The following is a 27,288-nucleotide window of genomic DNA, read 5'->3' on the forward strand; positions in this document are numbered from 1 at the left end:
TTAAGTCAATGAATGAGAGTAATGCAATAAGGGTTTATAATGTCCTTAAGTCACAGGCCACTGATTTATTTTTTTCTTTTTTTCCCACCTTCTTGTGCTTTCATCAGCGGGGTTCATCCCAAAGATATCCAAATCCTTTTTAGGCTTTTCAGGGTGTCGGTTCAGGAAATTGTCCCTGTTCTTATGCAGGTAGTTCACCAAATCACCATAAAAACAGTATTCAGTAATGATGTAAATAGGACCTGTTAAAATAAAGCAAAATTTTGCATTGTGAGTGAGATTTTTGAAAGATAGTGGGATTTTTGAAAGATAGAAACAAATACAAAAAGATTCCAAAAGTAGTAGAAAATAGAGTTGTGAGTTAATGCATTTCTATCAACTAAGTTATGACTGCAATTATCACCAAATATCAGGAAGTTTTCTGAAAACCTATGTTTGTTTATATTTACTGGTAAGTCCTCTACTTGAAACCTGTGTCAATGCCTGGAAATAGAACATAAACTTTTCCAAACAACATCAGAATTGTAATATAAAAGCCTTCAGATACACAGTATAGAAAAAAAAAAGTGTTCCAAATTAAATTTGTACAGTTTTATAAAGTAGGGCAATCAGAATAACTAGCCAATATTGCCCAATTTGAGGAGCAGTTGGTTAGGTAACCTCCACTCTGGGTTCTTCCCCATTGGAGCTCTCCCCCCAATCTCCTACCCTATCTTTATTGTGTCTATGATTACATGGTACAAAATAAAAGGTCCTCAGTAAACTAACTGAGGCAAGACTAGATAAAATTTAAGGACTACATCAATAAACATTTGTTCATTGTGGGAAAGAAAGCTGGAAAAGTACTAGAAGTTACTCCTAGGCATTTAACAGTCTACAAAGCTACAAATACATGAAGATTATGTAAACAGCTAAAAATCTTCAGGCACCAATGTGCTTGTTAAATACTGAATTATGATCCCACAGCCAACCTTTATTTTGATAGCCAAACTCACCTGATTTTGTACAAGCTCCAAGCAGATTCACAATATTCAGGTGAGGGCCAAGATGTGTCATTATCTTCAGTTCAGACATGAGTGCCTGTTTTTCACTGGATCTAGCTGTAGCTGTAGAAAAAGCACATTAGCCACCTGGTGGGAACAGTCGCCTTTTTCACATTAACAAAAAATTTCTCCTTGCTTGCCTCATTGCTTGCCTCAGTTCTCATGAAGCAGGAAATCTTCAGTGAGCTTATACAAGACCTGCCTCTTTCCCCTTGTTGTATAGCCCACATTTGTTCACACGCATTCATTGTTACTTTCTCAGTATTTGCTGAGTTATTGTAGCTGTTCAGCTAAACCTAAACTTTGGATGTTTTCAAAAGCCTGGGTACCTTCAGGCTTGAAATGCCATCAAGCAATCTAACATAATTTTAAAAGCTGCTCATTTAACCATTCATTTTCAACATCAGATACAAAGAATTAATTTATAACAAGCAACATTTGAATAATCCTGTATGAACCTTGTAGCTATGATATTTTAGTGAAAAGTCCTCTGCTGGGATTTTTCCTGTCCTGAGGAGCTGAGAGCCTCAGGAAAGAAATGTAAACAATAACTATCTGCTGCTGTGGAATGCCACAGGTGCATCTTCCATTGGTCCATGTGGATTGTTTTCAATCAGTGACCAATCACAGCCACCTGTGTCAAGGCTGTGAGCAGTCACAGGATTTTTGTTATTCATTCCATTTTTATTCTTGTCTTTGTAGCCTTCTGATCTTCTTCTCTCTGTTCTTTTTAGTATAGTTTTAATGTAGCATTTTAATATAATATATAACATAATAAATCAGCCTTCTGATGAAAATGGAGTCAAGCCTCGTGTCCTCACACAAGGGGTCCCTGTCTAAACAACAGAACCTGCTCTACCTGGCTTGGGAAGTGGAACCATGAAAACTTACGTTTCAGCATTTTCACAGCTACTTTCATCACCGGTTGAGAGCGACTCAATCCATATGCAGTTCCTTCAACTACTTTTCCAAAGGCACCCGAACCAAGGATCCGACCTGAACACAAGGGAGAGCATTGTTTATTTCAGAAAGTAACAGCAATTCAGCTCCTTTCCTACCTCCATTCCTCTACAAGTTGATTCTTGTATGGAAAGGGCACATTCCCTTAGCCAGACCACCAGTATTGTTGCTATTGTTTTTAGGCAGAAAAAGTAAAAGCACTTCTATCTTAATGATAGAAGTGCTATCATTAAGTACAATTCTCAAAAAGGTGCAAGTAAATATCACACACCTGCACCTGGAAGCTCAGCTCATTCAAATTCATCCCTTCCTGTGCTCTGCCATCTTCATTTTATCTTCTCACATCATGGATTGTCCTAGGCTTAAGCTGACCTCTTTGCCTCAGTCAACACCTGATTAAAATACAGGTGTCCTCCTGACTTTCAAATCTTAATTGGGTCCCTCAGCTGTAGTTTTGGTCTTTTATATAATGCTGAATACATCCAGCAGTAAAATGGACTAAAGCACATTCAGAAACAGACAGGCAGAACCATTTCAGATCTGCAAGAAGCTGAGATACATGTTGATCACATATGAGGGGAAATTTCTCTGAAGTCTAATGTACAAGTGTGTTTCATCTGCTGGAATAAATTGTATTGCAAATTTCCAAGTGCTGTAATGAAACAGCTAATGTTTATAAACCCTTTACTCTTTCCACAAATCAATTTAGACAAAAATTTGGGATTAATATATCCTGTCTTCTAATATGGATACAGTCTCCAGAAGAATTTTGTACAGATTGAATGAGATTTTAGAAAAATATGAACTGCATAAACATACTCCAAAATGCTGAATTTCATAGTTTCTGCATTGAAAATCAAGTTCATCAAGGGAACACTTAGTGAACAAACCTGTATATAAGGTCCAGATGCCTGAATATAATCACATGCCTGACAAGCTTTTGCTGTCGTTTTATGTTACTTTTTAACTTGAAGCACAGAAAGAATAAGTAGTAACTTTTACTATGGAGATACACAGCATTTTGTCTTTGACGTTCATTTGCAGTTTGAACTTGTCACCTTTTACACTTCTGAAGGTGTTATCTGGCATGCAATGCCATATGTTTCTGTTATCCTCTAGCTACTGCCCCCACTTTTATTTTACACATGCTTTTGAAAGAAAATTTCCAACCAAACAATATCTACATCATTAACAAGCACAAGAAATGGTTAAAGAATGCTTAGCTGAGTTAACACTGGCGAACCTCTCCAAGATTATGACAGCATAGTTTGTCATGCACACAGAAGCCATGTGATTTCTTTTCAAGATTCCCGTGCTCCAAAGGTTATCCTTCCCAATCAGGATGTGAGAAAGCTTCACACTAAATTTTAGACTAATTCAAACAACCTGAGTTTGAAATTTGGCCCCTGAAACTTTTCAGGCTGAAGGTCTGGGAGCCATATGGCAGGATGCAGCCCTTCAGAATGTGATGGCATTTGCTGATGCTCCTTGATCTTCTTGTCTTCACAAGCCAATTCCTCCCCAAAACCATATTGTCAGCTGAGCACGAGGCACACATCTCCCTCTCCATCACCTCTGCTGGGCTGGGGTGCATGTGGAGACAGTGAGAGCAGTTCCGGAATGGCAGGGAGCCACCACTGCTATTTCCCCTTTTCAACTCTCTCTGCAGATGTAGCCCAAGCCCCACGTCTTTTGCATTTGAAATTTGGAGCCAGGTGGGAGCTAACTGCCCAAGAACTGAAAGCATCTGTAATGCCATCATATTCTTGATGAGTGCTTCACTGAAGCTCAAAATTACAGTGCAAGTTTATTTTTCAGTATAAAGGCACTGCTGTGATCTGCTCACTGAGGAGCAGTGCTGCTTCACTACCACAGAGGGACTGTGCAGACACAGCAGCAGCTCAAGATTCCTCAGACTAGGGGACAGACAGCAGCTAATTCAACCTCTGTACCCATCCACAGAGCTCATCTGCTGTGCCTGCCAGAGAGGTGCTGCTTTTCTGCTCAGAGGATACAAGGGTGGGGTGTGTGAATTTGTTCCAGATGCCACCATCTCAGCTGGATGTTTCTTTTTCTAAAATTGGCCTGGGATAATCAACCCACCCCAAATGAAACCATAAGTCTCTTGGACTATATTAAAAGCCAAACAAGTGTCAAGCTTTATAATCTACACCCAGTTTCTAGACTCATGAAATTAGATACCACATCTCTGACTGTTCTGTGACCTGAATCTTAACTAGCCTTTTTCAAATAGGCATGGGTCAGATTCTATCTCAGACCAGCATTTCATTTTATTAAGGTCACCAGGACATATAAGTGGCTTGCTGGAAAGTGATGAGAGCAATTCTGCTGTCTCTGTACAGCCACCCTGGTATCCAGAGCAGCAGCACTCAGACCCCACGCCTCAAAAGTCACTGCTCTCAGCTCTGTCAGCCAGATGAGGAGGTCCAGGTCCTGCTGGATGTTAATTCTCAGCAGAGGCAGGAGTGGTGTTCAAACAGCTCATGGCATTACTGCATTGTTCCTTCTGATACGCATCGCCTGGACTTGCACTGGTTCAGGAGCCCTTTAAAGAGCAGTGCACTGCACATACTGTGGATCAGTGATTGCAAATGGAAATTTGCAGTGTAACCCAAATTTGTCAATTGAAGCTCCATCCAGCCAATGTTCAGAGTTGGCATTTAACACAGCACTGCACTCCAGGCACTACTGGCTAGAAAAAACAAATAAATGCCAGCTGGCTTACACAGGATGGGAAATACTCATCTGGCAGAGCCAAAATGGGTTTGTAACCTGCTTCAGAGCCTCCCTGAACTAAAGGTGTAATTGCTTTGCTGTCATCTCCCACTTAGATAAGAGAAAATCCACACAAATCAGAATTGTCAGCCCCAGAAACAAAAGAGGGTCCCCCCTCACCAGCAAGCATTTAACACGGCAAAAGTGCTGGCAGGTGAGTGTGTCAAGAGCAGTTGTGCAACCCAGATTGACAGAAGGATATGGAGCACTAGGATTGAAAGTTACTGACTATTCTGAATACACTTGTAAACAAGAAGGCATTGAAGCAGGCTGGTGCTCATGAGTCAGAGGGAGACAAAGTCACAGTGGTGGTCTTTAAAAACTCAGATCTGACAAATCCTATTTAGGCATATAATTAAAGTCTGGGTTGTAATAAAATAATTCCATAAAACATTCACCCTCCTCTAGTCTTCAATTAGCAACATGAATTTAATTAAAGGATATTGTTCCTGAACTGGAAATTTTTCTCTTGCTTCTTTCAAGAATTAACTCTTTCTCTGTGATGGTGAAGAAATACACCAGGGGAGTATTTTTCTTGAAATACATCAAAAAAAAAGACACGTTTCATCTTCTTCTCCTGTGTTTTGCAATACAATTTGATTCACAGATATCTCCATGAGAGGGAAGCCTTGTATGTTTAAAGCACTATCTTGATAGAGCATTAGAATTTTCTATAATCATTACACTTTTAATTTATATAAATGAGAGGTTGGGCCAGCCTTGAGGAAATAATTATGACTGAGGAATAGCAAAGCAAGAAAGCAGAAGGGGAAGGAAGAAGAAAGAAGGACAGTAGCCACAAAAATATGCTGTTACTCAGCACTGATATGTGCATGGCATGGATTAATAATTTTAAAAATATTTTTAATAAAACTGCATAACTAGTTGCAGATTTTCTTGGTCTCTGCATATAAGTATATAAATGTCTTGCAAACAAAAAATAATTATGTCCTTCTTGTGGATGCCTTAGCAGAAATGCAGGGTGAAAAGGGTGTTTAACACTGAGAGACTCCCCTAAGCCACGTAGCGGGGGACACTGCACATAGGAGGAGAATGGAGGCATGGAATGCAGGCACAGGAGACACTAACACCAGGACCTCAGGGCCACTGTAGAAGAGGATCAGGAAGAGAACTGATGAGAACAGACAGAGACTCTGGACTTTGTGACTGTAACTTCCACTGCAAATCCTGCAGAGGCCTCTGAATGGTTATTGAATGTCTTTCTCCCAAAAGAAGTGTGGGGCTAGTCCCTTACACAAAACTTACCAAGCACTAACCCATCTCGAGGAAACTCCCATCTGGAGTCATAAGGCAGCTGCATTGGGTCCACATAAATGTACTCGTGGCCATCAGGGCTGATAGACTCGATGACTCTCCATCTAATCTCATACCTGGGCTTCTGCAGAGCACATTGAATGCAAACCAAGCATTAGTCCTGGACCTGACTTTAAAGCAGACCAAAACCCAGCAAGGCTCAGCACCCAAACCAAAATACTTTTCTACATACCTGTTTCCATATGATGACCAGGACAATCAGTGAAATTATCACAATCACTAACAGCACTAAGACAGCAGCAGCTACAGTTAGCTCTGATCTCAAGGCTGTGGAGTAAAAAGATAGACCATATTTTCTTCATGAGGGACATGAAGAGGAACATGAGGGACATCACAGACATAAGGCACCCATCTCCCCTATCATTGCAGTTCCCGTATCCTAAAGAAGTCGCAGCAGCAGTTCCTGAGGCTGGTGACTATAAAGCCTTTCCAAGCCCAGGGCTGCTCTGCCATTGTGTTTCAAAACCAAATGCATATTGTCTAGAAGAATGTCCCATAGCCAGTACTAATAAAATGATAAAATGAACTATGGAGCCACATAATAAGAAAAAGCAGATGCACCATAAAGACCTGCAAAAGGCCCCCTCCTCAAAAATACTGGGGTGAAAAAAAAAAATCCACCCTAATTTATTATCTACAACAATTCATATTTTTATCCATTAGGACTGAACTGGGGTGAGTCAGAGCAGGATCAAACTGGCTGTTTTAATTGCACAGAAGGACAAAGCAAACTCACTGGGAGCCACAAGCTTCAGTTCTCGAGTAACGGCACCGAGGTCATTCCTTGCCACACATCGCACAGCCAGGGTTTCCTCTACCTTCTGGAAAGTCACCTGGCTTTCCACCATATTTTTCTCATCCAGGTGGGCTTCCATGTGTATATCAGAGATGTTGTTAGTCAAAAGGGTCCATGAGGTGTCATTGTTGCACCTGCAGAAAAGAATAATGGGGGAAATGGGTGTTGGGTGTACATATGGATAAATAAGAGTGAACAGAACAAGAATTACCTTTCCCTCAAATTTCTTCTGACAACAACACATCTAAGGGCCAGAAGGGTCTTTAGATTGCATCTCTGAAAAACCTGCACCTTTCTTCCTTCAAAATAAAAAATACTCCCTGAATGGAAAGACAGCTGCTTCTCAAAATCCTTACTCAAGCCTGTGAAGGACTCAAGGACTGTGAAACCCTTGGAGTTGGCTAACTGAACAGAAAGCTTTTATGAGAGAAAGCTGAATTGATGCACTGTTTTGTGTCCTACAGGATGTAAAAAGAAGGGCACTGACAACCTCTCTTGAAATATAAACAGCATGCCTCTAAAAAGAAATAAGAACTATCTGAAACTTACTGGCTCTTGAAGAGGCAAACATGGTACAGTAATTAATTATGTTAAGATAATTGTGGATACAGGTCATATTTCAGGTAAGAGAACACCAACTCCTCTTACTTTTTAATGTCCTTGCAAACCAGCCATTCCACATCAGGAAGTGGGGTTCCCTCTGCCAAGCATCTCACTGTCTGCCCACCTGCAGAGCCATGGTGATCATCCACGAGGGCTGAGATCAGAGCTGGAACTGGGAAGGAGTCAGGAGTTTGTTAAAATATTTGTCAGTGCTTACAAAAAAAAAAACCAGCTTCAAATTTCAAAGCAGGACAGGTGTTGTTTGGCCAACACCTTAGCAAGAGCTACAGACACAGACTCAACCAGGAGGTGCTGATCTCCTGTAGCACAGAGTGGATTCTAGGCTAGAGCAATGAGAAGGAAGTGCTGCAGTTGTGCCACGTCTCCATGTCATGTTAAATGAGCTATCATCCTACTGTCAGCTGGAATAACTTAGCTGGGAGGATAAAGTTTCTTTTTGGCTCAATGCCAGTGCAGAAGTGAAAGCCAGGATCAGGCTAGAAAAGCTCCAGAGACTAGCACGCACTCCTCTGCTCAGCCTGGTTCGTGCCTTTCGTGTGTCCATACTCCAGGCAATGCAGTGTGTAAGTGAAACAAGTCTTTGCTGTGTGCCATGAGTTCTGGTGGGCAAGGCTTTGGGGCTGCTTACCTTGTATGAGCAATGAGAAGGTGTATCTTTTAATCTCATCCTCATTTTCAGCAACCAAAGTATAGTATCCACTGTCTTCCTCCTTGGCCCGTATCAATTTTAAAATGCTCTGAAACCTGCAGAAATGCAAGTTTGTGTTTGTATTTTTCAAACAGGCATAAAAAAATCATTTTGGGCAACACATAATCTGGCTATGTTGTGATTATAACATAGTGACATTTAGCATTTCTAGCATGTCTTTAACTAAGTCATTACTCAAGTGGTAAATAACTATCAACATAGAAATGAGAAAGAAGTGACCTTAGTTACTTTCTGCAGAAACCTGACAAAACCCTGATTTTACTGGAAATAGCCAGAAGTTATTTGTGTGGAGACATGTAATAGGGAGCAAAGAGATTTCTTGCTCAGGAACCTTGAAGAGGTTGATGTTATGAAGGTAGTAAGAAGAAGTAAATTAGGCATTGCCCTTTAGAACAGAAAACAAATGAACTATGTTTAAATGCCACTGCAGAACAACTAGCAAACAGAGGTGTAAAAAACAAGCAGGAATAGTGCCCAGTTTCCTGGAGGAGGAACTCAAGTCAGCATGGCAAAATAAGGGTCAGAAGGTTTTTTACCTCGTTTCCTGGACTCTTCCTGAAGTAGTAACAATCTCTGTAAGATTTTCAATCAGAGTCACATTATCCTTCAACCAATACATTTTTGGGGCTGGGTAAGCCTGCACATCAACAACAAAGTTTTTTACTTCATGCAGGTTGACAGCTTCCAGAGGGCTGAACTGAGGCTCCAGGTGAACAAAGCCTTTGTCTGTAAATGAAAAAGCCTTGTGTAAACAACATTATGCAACATTTTTCAAGAATGGTATTTTCCAATGACACTAAAATCAGATCATACCATGAACTGTAATGGCTACTTTCTTATTTTCCTTAACCTCCTTGGTTGCATGCCGAGCAGTACATTCATAATCCCCTGTGTCTTTCACTGATGCCTCAGGAATGGTCAAGGTGTAAACCAGCTTCTGTGATGGCACCTTGATATCATCAAGTTTTATCAGACCTTTTTCTTTCTGTAGTTTGGAGAAGGAAAAAAAACCTTGCTTAAGTAACTGAGTTGAAAGCACATCACTGAGGATCTTTGATACTCCTGAAGGGAGAGCAAGCATCTAAATTCTGTATGGCAGAAGACCTGTTTACTCAGAGAAGGATGCCTTTTTCAGCCACAACAGAAAAGCTGTGCCTATAAAAATACACCCTTTTGGGGGTAGGCACAGGAGGTTGAGAGCTCATATTTTGTTCACAAAAAACAAAATACCTTTGAAAATTTGGGTAGGCAACTTGACAGACAAATTTACTCTTTAGGCACTACCTTTTTGTCAGATGTAAAAGCCACTTAAGTCCCCTTTGTTCAATGCCCATGAAGTAAGATGAATTTTTATTCCATTCACCAGAGATATGTTCTGCCTACTCTCAAAACAAGAATAATTTATTGACAAGGAGAAAACTCCTGAGAGTAAAGGGGTGGTGAAAATGACACACCATGTTATCATGAGGGGCTGGTACAAAAATATGCTGGGGCTAGTTTTGAAAAGTGCCATATAGCAGAAACTACATTGATGTGTAAGATGGAAAATGAGACAAAACCTGCTCAAAGAATTTTTCCTCTTGGGTTCTTAACTTAAATAAAAGGAGATTTGGAGTAACAACTAGGTGCACTTCAATTACACCATTCCTTCAGCAACCAGACTTTTTACATGGGATACTCTGAAATTGCCCAGGACTGGCTCTAGCTAAGTTCCAGTGAATAAAAGTTTTCACTGCAAAAGGATGTTAAACAAGTTTTAAAAATTTCAGGATTCTACATGATTTTCTTACTAGATGTTTCTCAATATTAAAATCAGTGACTGTAAGAATAATTTCAGTGTACATCTGAATAATGAAGAACACTTAAGATTATAGACTTGATTCTTCATTGTCCTTTATTACCCACAAGAACCAGGATTTAAAAGAGCTATTTTAGAGGTTCAGACCTTCAGCAGCAGAGCTCTACTCAGATGCCAAACATACCTAGATCTTTCAGTTTTCACAATATTTCTCTTTTTGCAGCAGCACAAGACCTGAGAGACAGCATTACTTCCTCAGCCATGCCTCACTTTCTTCTCATGCTTTGCTTACTTACTAACAGCAAATTTACCTTTTGGGACTGACTTTCTTTTATGGTAACCTAAAATTAAAAAAACTTACTTGATTTTCTCTCCTCAGCAGTCCTCATTCAGATAAGAGAACAATATTTTACAACCTCACTCACTTGCCTAATAAGTAACTACAAACATTGTGAAAAAAAAAAAAAAAAACAAAAGAGAGAGAGAGATATTTACCACTTTCCCAGGATAATTCCACTGTAAATTAACCACCTCATTGTCAAAGACCACACAAGTTACTACGATGGTCTCGCCTGTTTTGTAGACAGTTTTGAGAGCTTCAATTTCAACAGGCAGCTGTGAAGTAGCTAAGAGAAGAGAGAGGGAGATCTCATTTAATTTTTAAAAGATTACTATTTTTACATGGTGCAATTTCAGAGGAAGAGTTTCATTTCACTTCCTGTACTGAGGAATCACCTTGAAAATTCATTAAAAGTACTGCTGATCCATACTAATATAAACAATTTGTACTTAAAGCATGAACTGCACAGGCAGTTCAATCCCACAAAGAAATTATCCACAAATAAAATTTCAATTAGAAGTTCCTATCTCAAATCCCCCTGTAAAAAGGCATTGGGTATAAAAGCAATGTCCCATTTTGCTAATCAGTGACTGTCTTTGAGAATTCCTTGATGGCCAGGAAAAATATTTTCAAAATAATTAAATCAATATATTTTTCAGGCTACCCAGAGTTCTACAGTTCAAAGCCACTGGGAAACACCAGGCTTTTGTGTTTCAGCAAGGAGATTGAAAATATATGGACTACAAAACATTTTTCTTGCAATAATTTTGAGAGAAGATAAAGTTAGGGACACCTCTTTCTCTTCAAAATTGTAAGTAAACTTGCAACTAAGTAACTGGCAGTACTGCCAGAGAAGCAAGGAGCTCATCATTGGAGAAATATCTGATATAACCCAGAGATGCTGGTGCTATTACAGTGTGAAGAAAGAACACAAGCACTGTTTGTTTTTGGTTTTTTTTAAATGAATAGAAATAAATACCTCTTATAATATAGATGAGGAACTCATCAGACTTGAACTCCACGCCTTTAACCATTGTTTTGCACGTGTATGAGCCGGCAGGGAAATTCCCTATGAAGCCTTGTTTGGTGTCATACAAAGCGTGCACAGACTTGTCTAAACTGTTAACTAAAGTCACTTGAGCTTCTGGGTCACTTGTCCGACAAGGGATAACTGCAGGATCACCTTCTTCTACCAGGATGAACTGGTCTTCTGGTATGGATGGAACAAAAGGCATGTCTGGGTCTGTAAAAAACAAGAGGGAATCTTACACTGTCTTGTCTGCAGCAAGTCCATGTACAAGAATTGCATATCAATGACCACTTATGGGTCATAAGTGAAACTTGCACAGTTCATTCTCCCAGTGATTCAGATATTGCAGGTAAGGTTTGCTAATTTCATGTGGTGTCTCATTTTAGCTACTTGATGTGACATGTAGTGAAACATTTCTCCTAAGAACAAAACGGGAAAGGGCTCAGGTTTCTTTGTTGCAATTCAGGATGCAAAATGAAAAAGACAAAAGATCCTCCCCCCAAAATGTTGTGTTATTATTCACAACACTCGTGACTTTAAGTTAGATGTTTTTCCCCTTTTTTATTAATAGCTGTCTCCTAACCAATATATAAGCAGGGGGTAGAATAAAAATAAAATAAAATTAAAAATCCAAACATTTCCAAGGGAAAAAAAATTTTAAAAAAAAAGTAGAAGCCAGTCTCATGTTGTTTATGTTGAACACCACTAAAGCCACATTTCATCAAAAATAGTTCAAGGTACTTATCTTCATGTATTTCTAACATGTCCAACATTACAGTTATGAGACATAGTTAATTATGGTCACAGCATGTGGTTTTCAAAATACAGTATTCAACTAGGAAAAAAAGCAAACACGGACCTGGTAGTTTTATTTCTTTTAAAGTCAACAAAATATATGCCAACTTTCCTATCCAGCCAATCCAAAGTCTGAGTTTAAAACATAATTGCATAACATTATGCATAAAAAGCACAGCCCTCAAATCGTCTCCATTTCACCATTCAGAATAAACAAATAATCCCTGCTAGCCTGAAGCTTCTGTGCAAAGCTTTATAAAAAAATTTAATAAATGGCAATCCAAATCCCTCCAACAATAGACTTTCTGCTGCACTGGCAGGCTCTTTGTAGCAATATTCCAAACACAGCGCTACATCCCAAAAATGCTGCCAATTCCATGTATTCATTTTCCCACTGTAATTTAAAACAGAAACAAGATTCACCTAGTTTGATTTTCTATGTGCTGTTAGTGAAAATAGGATATTGTGTGAAGTCCCAATGTAATCCTCCCTGGCTAAAGTGGGTTGCTGCCACCCATTGCCCTTCTAATTCATTGCAGGAAAAACCATTGTAAAGACAAAGTTTATAGTGGAAACGGAGACATTCCCTATAATTTGGAGAAAAGGATATGTTTCTGCATTTATAACATCTTGATGGTTAGCAAGTGGAAAAAATTACATGGTGTCTCTGCCCTGCAAATCTGGTAGGCTGATGTCTAGAGGCTTTCAAAAAACAAACCAAAAAGTCCTCTTGAAGAAATCTTCCAGCTCTTGCCTTTATAATCCTCCACTGGGTGAGTTGCAAGACTGCTTAACATAAACAACATCTTCTGGTAATTTGGTTAGAGCTGCTTGGATATTGAGATATATGTGCCAAAGCTGGCAGTATCCAGCTCTTCTGAAACATCTTGCTTCAAGAACAAATGGAAACACTTTACATTTGTTGTGGCAAATGGGGAGAGAGTCTTGGAAGAATCCAGTCCTTGAATTACACACTGTCAACAGCAAAAATTAATGCCACTGCAAAATAGCCTTTAAAACAAGTCCTGTTATTACCTCCTGGCTTTTTGCCCTTCCAGAATCTTCCTTGCCATTGCAGACATCACTCCTTCAGAACATGCTGCAGTTTTGCAGGATGATTTGTAATCTCTTCTCTCTTTTGTTCCCCGTTCAATACGTTTACTGCAAATCCAGTGGCTTGATCTCTTCTGGCCCTGCAGTTGTGACCCTCACCCCCTGAAGCCCAGCCAATGCTGGGGAAACATCCAGACAGGGCTTTACAGAAGCAGTCAGTCGTGGCTCAGCCTTTGGTGCCTATCTCAGCTATGACAATAAAGATTCTCATCCCATAGAGATTGTGGAAAGCCTTTAAGCACATTTCCAGTCAGAACAAGGGGGTGGGAGGGCAAAGCTGGAAATAGGCACTTCCAAAAAGAAGGGATGCCATTTCTTCTGGGTCCAACAGTTTTCCACCAGTAAAGAGAAATGCAACACAGGGCCTGGGAAGGCTGTGTTTGCCTTGAAAATTACAGGGCACTGCACAGTAGCACCATGTGTTTAATCTTGTGTCAGACTGGCCAGCAAGAACACTTCTTTCCGCTCCCTCTGACAGTCACCTCTAGGACATCTCCATTGCTTTACACTTCCCAGGCTTTACACTTCCCTGTCCACACATGAGCTTTTTCCAACTCTCAGTTAAAGCCTAATTCAGGTTACAAACAGGATATGGCCTTCCTGATCAGGCAGCAGCTTTAGTATCATACACAGCATTGATTTGGTCAGTACACATCCCAAGATATCCACCCAAGTACCCCCTGAAAAGCCTGGAATTTCTGTTAATCTCCACCTGGGAGCCAGGCAAACCTGAAGGTTGGACATACTCCCACAGATGAGCTGACCTGGCCACCAAGGTCTGCTTTCCAGCCCCTTGGTGGTCAGAAGACCTCAGCTCTAAAGTTGTGAGTTCATCACTCTTCTTGAGAACTCAAGCTCTTATCAAAAAATGAAAACCAGTAGAAAGAAAGAAGAACATATCCATAGATTTACAGGGGCTGGTCTTGATTTATGTGATTTAACCCTGGAGTTATTTCTCTTCCTCAGACTGTAAATTGCCACCAGCGACACACCTCTTGTGAACATCCATGGTTCACCTCTCCCACCCAAAGCTCCAGGTACCCAGTGTAGCACCCCCACTTACCAGGCACATAGATGTAGATGTCCTTGCCTTCCACCTCCCCATCCTCCACTTGTGTGTGGTTGTAATAGCAAACATACAGGCCCGTATGGGCGGCCGAGGCATTTCCCACTTCCAGCACTGTCACGAAGAGGCCGCTGTTGTTCTCTTCGTGTCTAATGTCTATCCTGTGGTTTCCCTCGGTCACTGGGTACTGCCAGCTCACTTCACTGTCTCCAGAGCATTTGAGTGTGAAATTGGAATACAGCTGTACCACCATTTCGTTCCTATTGGGAACAATAGTTGGCAGAGGAAGCTGGCAAAATGTTAGGAATGGTCCTGCAAAAAGACACAAATAAATAGCACGTCAATACACAAAACCGCTTCAGCACAGGGACGTGAAAGGAAGCAGAGAGGGTCCAGAGCAGCTTTCTTTTCTGACTGTTTCAGATCTGCTGATGTCCCAGGAAATTTGCCCTTGTTAAAAGCCAAAGCTTTGCCTGAGGAATAGCAAATGGCTTTCCTTTGAAATGTTAAGTGTTTGCTTGCTGACTTCTGTTTGTCAAATCAAGAGGTGAAAGACAGACAGAGGTGAAGTTAGAGATAGCTCCCAATCCACACCACAGCTTTCCAGCCCCAAACTGTACACAGCTCTACTGCAACCGTGAATTCCACACCCTGGCTGCTGGCTCACAGGCATTTCACACCTTCTTACAGCCCTGGTCACGAAACCAGCAGTCCTGTCGGCTTTCAAGCAAGCTCATAGTTGAAATTTGGAAACCACTTCCGAAGACTAAAACCTGCATTTTACATCTGACTTTGGTTTCTGCAAAGGGCCAGAGCAAGAGCTTGTACATCAGGTCTACCTCTAGCCCAAATGTACAGAAGGCTTGTAGCCAGATAAAACTGTAATTCACTGAACTAGCTGTTGTAGATGGAACTGGTTTCCAGATGCAATCTCCAGTTACAGGCTCAGATTTGCAAGTCTAGGTAATTTGCAGGTGGGTTGGTGAAGGTCCAACACTCAGAAGGAAAATTAGAGGATCCAAACCCTACAAAACGAGGAACTCACCAAGAAATATGTTTGTGGTTTCAGTTTGCCGAATGACCTGTACAATAAACGAGCACCTAGGCCCGCTGAGTGAAGCTGGCACTCTGCAATAAACCAGCACCAGGAATCCAGACTATCTTTGAAATCATTTTCCACTCCTGCCCTGAGTTACCTTTCTGCAGAGGCCCTTTCTATATTTGTCACCCTGCGGCACAGCCAGCCCTGCCCTCCCACCAGCAGCAGGCCAGGCGAGGCTGGGCCGGCGCTGCGGCCCGGGAGGCGCAGGGAGCCCACACGGGCGGCCCGGCCGGAGCTCCCCGCTGCAGGTGGGCAGCTCACCCTCCTGCACACTCAGACCAGCCGGTGCGAGGCCACAGCAGCACAGGAGAGACAACGCGGCCAATATGGGCCAGTGGAAGTACTGCCTGCTCAGTAGGTCTTGTCATAGCCTACCCGGGTTGGGGCAGCAGAAAAACCAGGTCTGTGACCAGCTGGCAACCATGTGGCATTTGTTATTGTGGGCAGAATGAAAGCGAGTTTAAACACAGATTTATGAAGAATTAGAGATGGGGAAGCTTAGAGGATGGAGGAACATTACCTGTGAGAAAACATCCCAGTATCAGGAACGTCTGTGGGTAAGTACCCATAGCTGCCAACAACTGAAACAGAAGGGAGAAGGCAAGAGAGAGAGTTAATGGACTGACAACTGTATAAGACTTAGCAGGACCCCTCTTCTGCAGCGCCCAAGTGCAGCTTCCCATCACTCCATACAGTGCCACCAAGAGGAGTGGCCCAGGGACCCCAGTTCACAGCCCCAGCCCGGTGAGACCCATGCCACCTACTGCCACAAGGCGTGTGTGGCCACAGACCGATCACACGCAGAGGAGACACCACGGCCCCTTCTCTCCACTGGCAGTGTGAGGAGCCAAGTCCTGGTGTAAGGAACCAAGTCCTGGTGCATCCCCTCTCCAACAGCCTGCAGGCAGCTCTGCTCCCACTGTAGCCTCTGGGACCGAGCCCACAGAAACTGTGCCCCTGCACAGAGGCAGCACCCTCACAAGCATCAATGAAGATGGAACATCTTCATGCAGTAAATTCTGACCTTTCAGCTGCAAGCAGCTTTTATTGGAGAAAAAGTACATTTTAAAGCCACTCTTATTACAAATAGTACAACCCTGAGTGATATTTTTGTTTTGCCATTGTGCATATGTGTATATATAGCTTACAGAATACAATGTAATACAATAGTTCTTATTGCTTATTTAACAAGAATTCCCTTGATCAAGAGACACACTATTTAAAACACATGCTGAAATGTTCTAATGAAATAAATCCATTACAGACTGTAGGCCAGCAGTGCCATTCATAGAGCATCTAGTCTCCCCAACAGTGTAGAGAGTCATAGATCACATGCAATTACTTCAGCTTTCAAACATATAATCCTAAAGCATCTGTCTTATGGAGGCAACAAGAGCAGTAAGCATCTATGTAATTTTTGTGCCATGTAATGACATTTCTACATAAAACCCTCAAGCAGCATACTAGGTAATTTCTAAAGGAGAAGATCCTGCAATCCTCCCATTGAAACCAACAGATGCTTTGTTGGTGACTTCTAACAGCAACTGGATTTGGCCCAAATCCAATATAGATTTAAAAAACACTGCACAGAAGAGCCCCTAATTTGAAACACTGACCAAGGAGTGAAATAAAGGATGATGTGCCAAGACAGGGACTATTTTTCAAAGGTTCTGGAGAGTTTCTACTCATCCTCTGGTATTCAGTTCCTGATGCTGAGATATGAAAGCACGTAGGTGCATCTAGTTATTCCAGCTGTGGCAGTGCCATATGGGAGCTAAATGCTTGCAACATGCCAAGGAGTGTTTCTGATCTAGTCCTGCTTTTCTCCTGCAATGGGTGGAGCAGAGCAAAAGAACTTTACATTCAAACACAAAGGTCTCAGAAGAAGGATTAGAAGACTACCTGCCTCAAAAACATGTACAAACACCTTCAGAAATCCAGCTAACAATGTTCCAGCAGAGACAAGGCACCTTGCCTGCTTCTTCAATTAGCAATAATTGCCATGTGTTTATGTATCTGTCTCCCATCAATAACAGACTCTTGGATATCAAATAGTTCCCTCACTTTCAACCTCTTTATTCATTTTTATCACATTTATACCCTGCATTTTTTTCTGATAAAGTAATCCTCTGTAACTCTTTAAAGACCTACCATGGTCTGCTTTATTGCTCTGTCTCCCAATCTCCCAAGATCCACAAGACAGTGTTACCCCACTTCTGCCAAGTTCCCTCCCTTTTCTGACTGAAAAGGCAACTCTCTCCCCATCCTGTGTTGTTTTGCCAGACTATTCAGTGCAAGTGGTGCAGCAAAGGAGAGGAAAAAACAGAGCTAGTTCATCTCTTGCATACCAGAAGCTCTGCTGAAGTGGACTTGTTGCAGAGCTGTGTGTGTGAGGACTGAAGCCCAATGATGCAAATACAGGTGATGGCATTTCCAAAGTGCTGCTTTGAGCTTGCTGTCTTGGTTGGGCTGACACTGAAATCAATGAGTGTCTCAATGTAGCATTGCAGTTTAAAACGCAAGGACTTAACTAAATTTGCTTTCTCCATCTGGCTCTTCTTTCGCAACCCAGAGCTTTGATCTTTCCTCAATGACCCCTTAATCTCATCAAGACCCAGAGCAACACTTCTTCACTGTGAAAGACAGAATAATGTAGTAAGGATTCACCATCCCTCCTACTCAAACCTATTTAAATTCAGTTACATCACACATCTGACTTAAGAATGCTGGTGCCATCACCAGCATATCCTCACACATCCATGCCCGACTCAGGATTCAACACAGGTGCCATTTCTCACTTATGGGCAAGAGAGTTTCCTCATTCCCACAACACCAAGCAAGTACACCTATCCTGGTTTTTCTATATTTACAATCACATATACCTTTTTAGCTGCTTTACCTTCTTTATGGCAGACCAGCCATCTTTGTCCCCAGCTATCCAAATCTCAGCCCTGGATAAACACATCAGGTTCAGTTCCTGACACTGGTCTATCAGTCCATAACTTGGTGTAGCCTTGCTGAAGCCCACAGGTTTATGCAAGCTGAAACCCAGTATCAGCATGACACATATGATGTGAGTTTGAGCAAACCTTGTTTTGTTGTATACACAGAACATTGCTAGCTAAAATAGAAGCATGGGTGTATATATTAAAAGCAACATAATGCACTGACAGATTTGCCAAACTCTTTGCAGGGACTTGCCCCAGGTTGCACAGTCATTGAATTTACATAGAATTTGAAAGGTTCTGACTGAAATTCTGGTATTTATCGTGTGGTGCACTTTCACTGTTAAAAAAAAAAAATCAGAAAACTAATTCTGAAGATCTGTTATCTGTCAGGAGTCAATTTTCCAAACACTAACTGCCAAGCATTGCCTTCCTATAAAGAAAGGTTTCATTGACCGTGCCACAAAAGACAAGGTAAAATCAATGTTCAGAAACTCAACGGAAATACATGCTTAGAAAATTACGACATTCCTAGGTGAGTGTTCTATGTGACCTAAAGAGCGGCGGGGGACCGAGAAGAGCCAAGGGTATATGTTGTTTACATACTGGTGTGAATCAACCGAAGACCTCTGTCAAGACAGAAAACCAGCCCACCTCCCGAACCCTGGAGGCTGCTGGGCTGATTTCCTGCCAGCCGCCCAGTCGCTGGAGTTCGCACTCGCAGCCACAGGATGGCAATGTTGATCCACAATAAGCAGCCACATTTCTTGTCCTGCAAAAGGCAGCGCTACTCTCCAACCTAGCAGCCTAAACTGGGTCTCCCGGATCAACTTAAAATTCAAAATTCCTACATTTTTAATTTCATGTGATTTAAAACATAAACAAAAAAAAAAACCCAAAAACAAAAACAACAACAAAACCAACAAAACAAAAAACCAAAATCAACAACAAACAAAAAAAAAAAACCCAACCAAACAAAAAAAAACCCCAAAAAAAAACAACAAAAAAAAAAAAAACCCCAACAACACACCAACCCTGGTCCCATTTTCTCTGTATTTACATAAGTGATAGGAGAGTATTTGGATTGTAAATCTTGGCACGTAATGATATGATTATCGTTGTTATGAGAGGACTGGGTAATTTCAGTCGTGATTTTGTCAGAGTGGCAGTCTGTCCTTCTGGGAAAGCTGATCTTTTCCAGGAAGAGCTAAGGCCAGCCCAAGGAAAGACATTTCTTTCTTGTGGTACATGTCACCAGCTGAATGTAAATGTTCAGACAGGACCTTCTGAAACATTTCTCAGTCCTCAGTTCCCAAACTGCAAACTCAACTCTCCACAAGAGCAGCGCTGCCCTGCAGCGCTAACATGTGGGTCTGATGGTTTTGCTGGGGAAAGGCTCAAAGCTCTTCAATGAAAAAGACTGCCATAAATATTCTCCCAAAATGAGGCTTGTTCCATGGCCCTTTACAAATATTTGAATCCATGCATAGAAAAAACTATGCATCAAGAAAAACCCAAGGAATAGCCATGCAACAAGAGGAGCCCACTGCTGGTCTCCTGCTGAGTACTTTGTGCTCTGCAGGACACCGTGAGGCTGCCTCCCAAGGAGCCTTCTAGTCTGTCCCAATTCTTCAGCCTAACCCTGCAGGACAGAGTCTCTCAGTCTAGGAGCTAAAGGTGGTGGGGGAATTGCAAAGCCTAGATTTTCTCAGTTGATCCAAGGAGGGTTTTCCAAACTGTCCCAGAAAACAGGGGGGGGAAGTAAAAAAAACCAAACCAGCTAGCACTTCCAAGCAATACATCTTCCTTAGGTTCTCAGAATCAAATCAAAGAACAGCTCAGATCCCAACTCAAGTGCTGAGAAGCGCTTGTGCGGAAAAAAATATCCATGTCTGTTGACCACAAGAACTAGGAAGCCTAGCTATTGCAAACTTTTCCCTTGGGTACCCACACAAAGCTTCATAGGCTCAAAAGAGATGAGTCAATCAGGAGAGCAAGGCATAAGGGAGAGAAAGGATCATTTGCTTTCTTGTTTGTTTTTTTTTTAAATTATCAGCAATTCTCACCACTACCAGGAAAAATCACCTCTCAGAAGTCATTCCTTTGTCTTTAAGCCTTCAAAGGCAGAAAAAGGAAACATCTTCTATTAAAAATTTTAGAGCTCACGTACAAAAGTGGGTAAGATTGTAGTCATGATGAAATAAAGAAGCAAGCAAGGCAAGGATTATATAAAGTTATACATTTCAGCCTCCTTTTTAGACAACTGGTATAGCTGAAAATAATTTGTGAGGTCTGTGCTATGCAAGACTTTCTGTCTATATACACTTTACTTCAATCCTAGCCCAATGCTGTAGCAGAGAGGTATTTTATTAAAATATTTATTACTTCCTGCTTTCTTGAAACCTAATACCTATGTATTACCCTCCGAGCCACATGAAGATTCCCCATACATCAACAAACTAGTAACAGCAAAGATGGTCCCAGTACCCGATGGCAGCTGGACTGGCACAGCTCCTGCCCCTCAGTGCCTGAAGAGGAGGACCAGAACAAGCGATCTCGTTTAAAAGCAGCAGGAGAGTGCCTGCAGGCTGAGAGAGCTGGTTTGCTTGTGGACTCCTAAATCCCACTGTTTTGTGAGGTCTCATTTTTCTGCAAACTTTTATTCCCCAAGCTTTAAGGTTGGCTAAGCCACTGTTTAGCTGAGGGCTCAAACACTCATTGTTAACTGGAAGCTAAACCCGAAGTCCCTTGCTGGGAGATCCTTCCCTAGCGTTTCTACACACACAGTTAAAAGTCGCATCTCCACAGTTCAGATTTTGATGAGACGATGACAGAGAAATCTTTGATTCCTGTCTCTTTGCTTTGATCCTGTGTCTTGTCCCATCTCAGGACACAGAGCTTAGTCAGCCGAGCTGGGACTCCAGCTGGGCTCTACATCGGCCCTGGGAGATGCCGAGAGCGCAACAAGCCATCCCGCTTCCCCCGGCGCGTCCCGTCGGGGAGGCAGCTGCCGCCTGCAGCCCCTCGGGACTGGGCTGTGGATGGTGGTGAAGTTCCGTTCACACCCTCCAGCCCCCATCAGGCGCTCGACAGACCCTGCCGGGCCGTGGGGAGCCCGAGGCAGCCCCCGGGGAGCGGGACAGCGGCGCTGCCGCGGCTGCCCTCGGTCCGCCCACCCTCGGCGCAGCCCGACGGCTGGAGCCGCTGCAGATCAAAGGCTGCCCGGGACACCGAGCAAACCTAGCAGAGACGGCAGCTCCCAGCCCACTTCACTGTTTGTCTGGGAAACAATAGGAAACCCTTTGCCAAGCTGGAGAGACGACTTTTTTTTTTTTTTTTTCCTTAATGCGGGGCAGCCGGAGAAAAGAAAAAGCGGGATAGGGGAGACGGAGAGGGGCAGAGCACAGACGTGTTTCCCTACGGCGCCGGTGCTACGACCCGACGCTTCTTCTCCAGCCCTCTTCATCAGAAAAAGCACGAAGCCCCGGGGCGCGGGGTCTGGAGAGGGGCGGGGGACAGAGGCTGTGCCCCCCTGGGAGCTATGGGTCCAAGAGGGAGCGATGCGCCCGCAGCCCCGGGAACGGGTTCGTAGGGTCCCATCGGGCCGAGGCGATGCGCTGCCTTCTCCGGGCGTGCAGACTTAGGCCCCGCAGGAGCGCTAGGGAGCTCGAGCATTGGCAAGAGGCGCGCCGAAAATCCCGTCCAGGGGCGCTGGGAACAGCCCCCGGCGCTGGTGGGGGCCAGGGCATCGCTCCCGCCTCTGGTCCGCAGCCGCCTCCCCGGCGGGATGCGGACGAGCCCCGGGGGCTGCCGGCTGTGCCCTGGGACTGTTGCTGCTGCCTTGCTAGATCTGTCGCTGCTGGCTCCAGAAAAAGCTGTCCAAGTCCTGTTCTCTGGAACGGTTCCTGAGCTATGGGATTCGCGTCCAAAAATGTTGAGCAATGCCGCGGACAGCCAAAAAGCCATTTCCTACTTGCTCCTAGGACTTTTCCAGGGGACTTCAGCCTGGCAGAGGCTGGCAAGTTTGCAACTCCGCTTGACAAAATCCATAAGGTGGCCGCGAAGTCTTTTCCCTTCCCGGGGTAGGAAGCAGTGGGGTCCAGCAGTCCGGCAGGGCATACGGCAGGGCTGGCATTCCCGTTGAGAGAGGGGCTGCAGGCTGGAAAGGCTCCAGGTACCAGCCCTGTCTAAATTCAGCATCTTCCCTTTCACCGAGACACTTTAAAAGAAAAGACGGGGCGCGCAGGGATGGAGCTCGGGTCGCCCTTCGGGGCTTGTGTGCGTGCCTCCGCTCGGGATCTCGGGGCATTTTAGGCTACCGGGTCAGGGGGAGCGAGGTGAGAAAGGGGATCTAAAGGAGGGAAGGTGGTGAAAAACAAAGGGTGGGGGAAGGGACGGGAGAGCAGCGCGGTGAAGGGAGCGAGGGATGCGAGAAGAGAGGGAGCCGCTTACTTGGTCGGTGCGCGTCCCCGCTTTCCCCCCTGGGGCGGGCACGGCCGCTGCCCGCGGAGCCCGGCGGGTCGCTCCCGCCCCCGCGGCAGGAATGCGGCGCGGTGGCCGCCGCCGTCCCAATGTGTTTGTCATTAGCGCTGCCCGCGCTGCTCGCCGCCGCACCCCGACGGCCGGCGCGGCGCAGCGCTGCACCCCCACTCCCGCCGCGGGGTCACCAGCGCCCGCCGCCTGCGCCCCGCGGGAAGAAGCCCTCCGCTCGGCTCAGAGCATCGGGGGGAAGAAAAAGGAAAAAAAAAAAAAAAAAGAAGAAAAAAAAGAAAAAAAAAACAGAAGAAACCCCTCAACAAATAAATAAACTGATAAAATAAACGAAGAAAAAACCGCGGGAGAAAAGGCGTAAAAAAAGGAAAAAATGTGGGGGAAAATGCCCCGCACCTCTTACCTTCTCCTTTACAATCCGCAGCCCCAATCCTGCAGATTGTAAAACATCCAAAATATGTCCACGTCTTTTGTGACTTTCCCTGCTCAGCCGCGCTCTTTCCCTCTCGCTCGCCCTCCCTCCCGATCCGACTGTAATGGTCTCACAAACCGCGTCCCGTAATTGATTCAATGTTATAGACCATCCTTCCAAAACTAATCATTTGCTTTAAGTAAATAGCTGTCAGGAAATGAAGCCCCCCTCAGGCCCCTTCAGAATAAGAGCTGCTGGCTCGCCCGGCGCCCCCAGCCCCGCGGCCGGAGGCGGGCGCGCCGGCGGGAGGCTCTTACGCAGGCAGGGGGGCCAGCCTCTGCCTCCAGATTTCGGCAGCCTCGCAGGGGAGGGGGAGGTTGGCCATATGGCAGGGGCGAGGGGGAGGAAAGGGGGAAGCGGGGAGTTTTGCTCTGCAGGGGGAGAAAATAAAAAAATAAAAAAAAAAAAGAAGGAGAAGGAAAAAAAATACCCAAAAAACTTTCACGAAAACTCAGAGTGCTCCCAAATTTCATGAATGAGTCTTCCCTCCTCAGACCCTCCAGGACGGTGGCTCGGGCGCCGGGCTCGATGTCCACGCTTACAGTGTGAGTTTATGGATGGGGAGTTTGATTTGGAAACGAATTCGCGGCTTCCTCGTGTCCTTTGTACACCGCTGCGCTCGGGTTTGGGCTAGAAAGCTGCACGGACGGCCGTGAGCCAGCCAGGACCAGGAGGCACAGAGAGACAGGGGGAAGAGAAGAATCACTAACATTTATGAATGAAAGACACAACGAAAGGTAACCTTCGCCAGGAGCCAGCCTCCCCAAAGCCCGCAGCTCCGACGGGACCGAGAACACTCTTCTCTTCGCCTCTGCCTTCGCTTTGCCCTGCTCAAGCAGACCCCAGTAATACCCAAAGCAGGGACACGACAAGGGCCGGAGGTGGCGGCGGAGGCGCGGGCAGCGCACGTCCGAGCCCGTCCTGTTCGAACACGCTCCAGACGGAACTTTGATCCCCGCCGGGCAACCAGCGCTGGGTATCTCTGCTTTGTTGGCCGTCGCTATCGCTGGCGATAAGGGGCGGCCGAGGGAGCCGCCGGGGAGCTGCCCTCGCCGCCCTTTCGCTGCAGGCTTCGTGCGGAGCGCGGCGAGCGCGGCCGGCGGGCGCGGCGATGCGGCGGCCGCGGGAGAGGGGGCAGTGCAGCCCCAGGAACGGAGCGGAGCGGAGCGGGTCCCTGCCCGCCGCCTGCCCTCTGGGGAGGGCACCGGCCCCGCCGCTGCGTGCCGGGGCTTCTCCCGTTTCCTTCCTTCCCCAGTCCAGCACCACCACCATCCGCACCTCTTTCTCCCATTTAGTATTAAACAGAAATTTATTCTCGAAGTCAAGAGTCAGGACCCAGGTTTGTTTTGTTTTGGTTTTTTGTTCTTTTCTAAGCAAGGGAGAGTTCAGCCTCTGAGACGAAGATGCCCCGAAGAGAACGGAGGCAGAAAGGAGAACCAGCTCCCAAGGATGTGCGCTCAGGGCTGAGGTACCCCTAGCTGGGCTCTCAAGGTTCCCGGCGGCGCTCCCGGCCCCTTTGCACGCCCTCCACTAGTGCATCCTCGGCTCGGGTGAGTGCACAACCCCGCTATTGCTTCCACATGTTCCTCCAGGAAATCATCGGAGTCAGATCTATGAGCAGCCCCTGGTCGGAATGCTAACAGGATACCGTAATGCTCGTGAATAAACAACAGACTCCCAGTGAGTCAAAAAAGCATGGAAGGGAGGGAAAAAAAAAAGCCAAACCAAACAAACAAACAACACAGGAGAAAAAAAGAGCCCACACCGCACCCTGGAACTCTCCATCTGAGAGGGCGAGCACACCCAGCATCCTGAACCCCTTAATTTGTCGAGAAAATGGTTTATCATTACTTGGAACAGAGCTACAGGCTCGCAAATTTGAACCCCTCGAAGATGAGCATCAGCTGCCTGTGCGCCGGGGCGATCCTGCAGGGCTCGGGCCGCGATGTACCGGCGTGAGCGTGTCTGGTTCAAAAAGCGGGCTGATTCCTGGCAAAATACCATCAGGATGGGACGTAATTTGAGTTACTCTTTCGAAAAGAAAGGAGCAAAAGGAAAGGGGAGGAGGCGCCTTCTGGTTGCAATTACCTGCCTCATTTGAATAATGCCTTTGTCGTGATCATTATCGAGAGGTCGTTAACGGCTTCCACGTGGGATTTCACAAGACACAGTCAAAAATAAAAATTGTAAACTGGGCGACTGGCAAGGCTGCCTGCTAGGCCAGTCTGCCCTTCGGCGGGGGCCCGACGGCTCTGTGGAGACAGGGACGGAGGCGTCCCGTCGCTCAGGGACCCTTTGGGGAACGGTGACGCTTTCCCCGACGTAGCTTTCCCTTCCCCACACCAAGGGCCGCCCGAGGAGCAGCGAGCCGGCGGGAGCTGGGCTCTGCTCTTGGGCCGATCCCTCTCCGCCGGGCCGGCGGTGCCTGTGGATCGCTCCCGCGCAGAGGAGCTGGTAGTTAAAATAAACCCTCCAGGACGGCTGCTGAGCTCTGCCGCCCGCCCCGTGCGGTGCAGGGGGGTCCCGTCCAGGGAGGCGAGGGGGACGTGGGGTTAGCGAGAGGACAGGCTGGGGGTGGGGGGATTTTTTACCTCTCCCCTGTCCTCCCGCCTCCCCCTCCCCTGAAGGGCTGGAGCGTAAAGCATCCCGTTAGCTTGTGTTTATGTGGTAACAGATGGAAGCTGCACGTCTCGAACAAAGTGCGGCGCCCGGGCTAGAGCCGCTCTCGCCTGTTTATGCTCCCAACTTGCCCCTCGGCGTGGGCAGGGGTGTTGTGTCCCCCTCCCCGGGCCCGCGGCGCCGTCAGAATTCGGGCAGCGGGAGCACCGACGGCCCGGGTTATTGCGGGAGGGTCTCTCCACTCTCAGACGCTTCCAGGGGGGCTGGGAGCCTTGGAGGCTCCCTTTCCTCCCCTCTCCCGCTCAGCATCCCCCTCCCTGGGGAAATCACAATTTGTTTCAAGTAATAAATCCTTTCCTGCCGCTCTCTCCCAAGGGTGAGCCGGGGAGCGGTTAACGGGATCAGCCTATGGAACAACCTAAGGTGGCTCGTGTGGCACCGGCGGGACTGGGCAGGCCAGAGGGGTGCCCCGGGCCGGGCTCCGCTGAGGGGCCGCAGCCTTTTGGCTGCCCGGGAAGGCTTGTCTGGGTTTGATTGTCGTTACCCACGTTCCGCGATGCACGGAGCAGCAGTCACCCTTTGTACCTCTTAGAGCAGGAGTCCCTGCCTGAAGAGCAGCTACAGCCTGGAGCAGAGACCCCCTCAAACCTCTGAGGGAGGCAGAAAGCAGAGCGGCCTCGCATCTGTGTTCACATCTATCGCCTAGGGAGGAGAATACAGCGGTGAGGGCTGCCTCACCTGGGAAGGAGAACTAAGCACGGGAACGCCAAGGGCCCGAGCCCCTCTGGGAAATGTGTTCTGGTGGCGGGAGGGTCTTGTGTACATTTACAGTCCGACCAGATTTTTATTTCTTTCCATCTTTCCACGAGTACAGATTCCCTCATTTTGTTTGTTCAACAGAATTTGGCTCTGAATAGCAGGGATCCCGTGTCACTGGGAGGACAGGCAGCCAGACAAAAGAAATTAACTTTGCCCAGCCTGCCCTCCCTAGCCTTTATTTTTATTCGCCACATGGCTGTTTGAGGTAGCTCCCCGCACCCGTCGTTTTCCCTCCCCATGTCCGTTCTTTTCACACCGACGCTGCTGCTGCTGCTGCTGCCACGACGTCGAGCTGTTTTGCTTTCATTGTTGCGTTTGGCTTTCGACATTAAAAGATGCCAAAACAGCCGTGGAAGCCTGATTCTTTGAAAAACAGACTTTGTTTTTCCTTTTGCTCCCGCCCTGACTTTTTTGACTACGACAGAATAAACAGCC

The 27,288-nt window shown here is 45.5% G+C and overlaps 1 protein-coding gene across 1 annotated transcript in view; it reads right to left on the bottom strand.

Moving 5' to 3' along the window:
• PDGFRA (platelet derived growth factor receptor alpha) overlaps positions 1 to 23,555 on the bottom strand; it is a 34,512-nt gene extending 10,957 nt beyond the window's left edge. Inside the window, exons 1-15 of the mRNA XM_064418146.1 lie at positions 23,347 to 23,555; positions 16,028 to 16,088; positions 14,403 to 14,717; positions 11,381 to 11,644; positions 10,557 to 10,687; positions 9,077 to 9,248; positions 8,800 to 8,989; positions 8,183 to 8,298; positions 7,579 to 7,705; positions 6,871 to 7,064; positions 6,307 to 6,401; positions 6,066 to 6,198; positions 1,935 to 2,039; positions 996 to 1,106; positions 89 to 242 (exon numbers count right to left, since the gene is read on the bottom strand). Of these exons, the coding sequence (XP_064274216.1) occupies positions 89 to 242; positions 996 to 1,106; positions 1,935 to 2,039; positions 6,066 to 6,198; positions 6,307 to 6,401; positions 6,871 to 7,064; positions 7,579 to 7,705; positions 8,183 to 8,298; positions 8,800 to 8,989; positions 9,077 to 9,248; positions 10,557 to 10,687; positions 11,381 to 11,644; positions 14,403 to 14,717; positions 16,028 to 16,076 (2,156 nt within the window). The 5' untranslated portion in view covers positions 16,077 to 16,088; positions 23,347 to 23,555. The remainder of the gene's footprint in view (positions 1 to 88; positions 243 to 995; positions 1,107 to 1,934; positions 2,040 to 6,065; positions 6,199 to 6,306; positions 6,402 to 6,870; positions 7,065 to 7,578; positions 7,706 to 8,182; positions 8,299 to 8,799; positions 8,990 to 9,076; positions 9,249 to 10,556; positions 10,688 to 11,380; positions 11,645 to 14,402; positions 14,718 to 16,027; positions 16,089 to 23,346) is intronic.
• Between the last annotated feature and the right edge of the window lie 3,733 nt (positions 23,556 to 27,288).

Source organism: Passer domesticus, chromosome 4 (genome assembly GCF_036417665.1).
Source record: "Passer domesticus isolate bPasDom1 chromosome 4, bPasDom1.hap1, whole genome shotgun sequence".
NCBI classification, from domain to species: Eukaryota; Metazoa; Chordata; class Aves; order Passeriformes; family Passeridae; genus Passer; species Passer domesticus.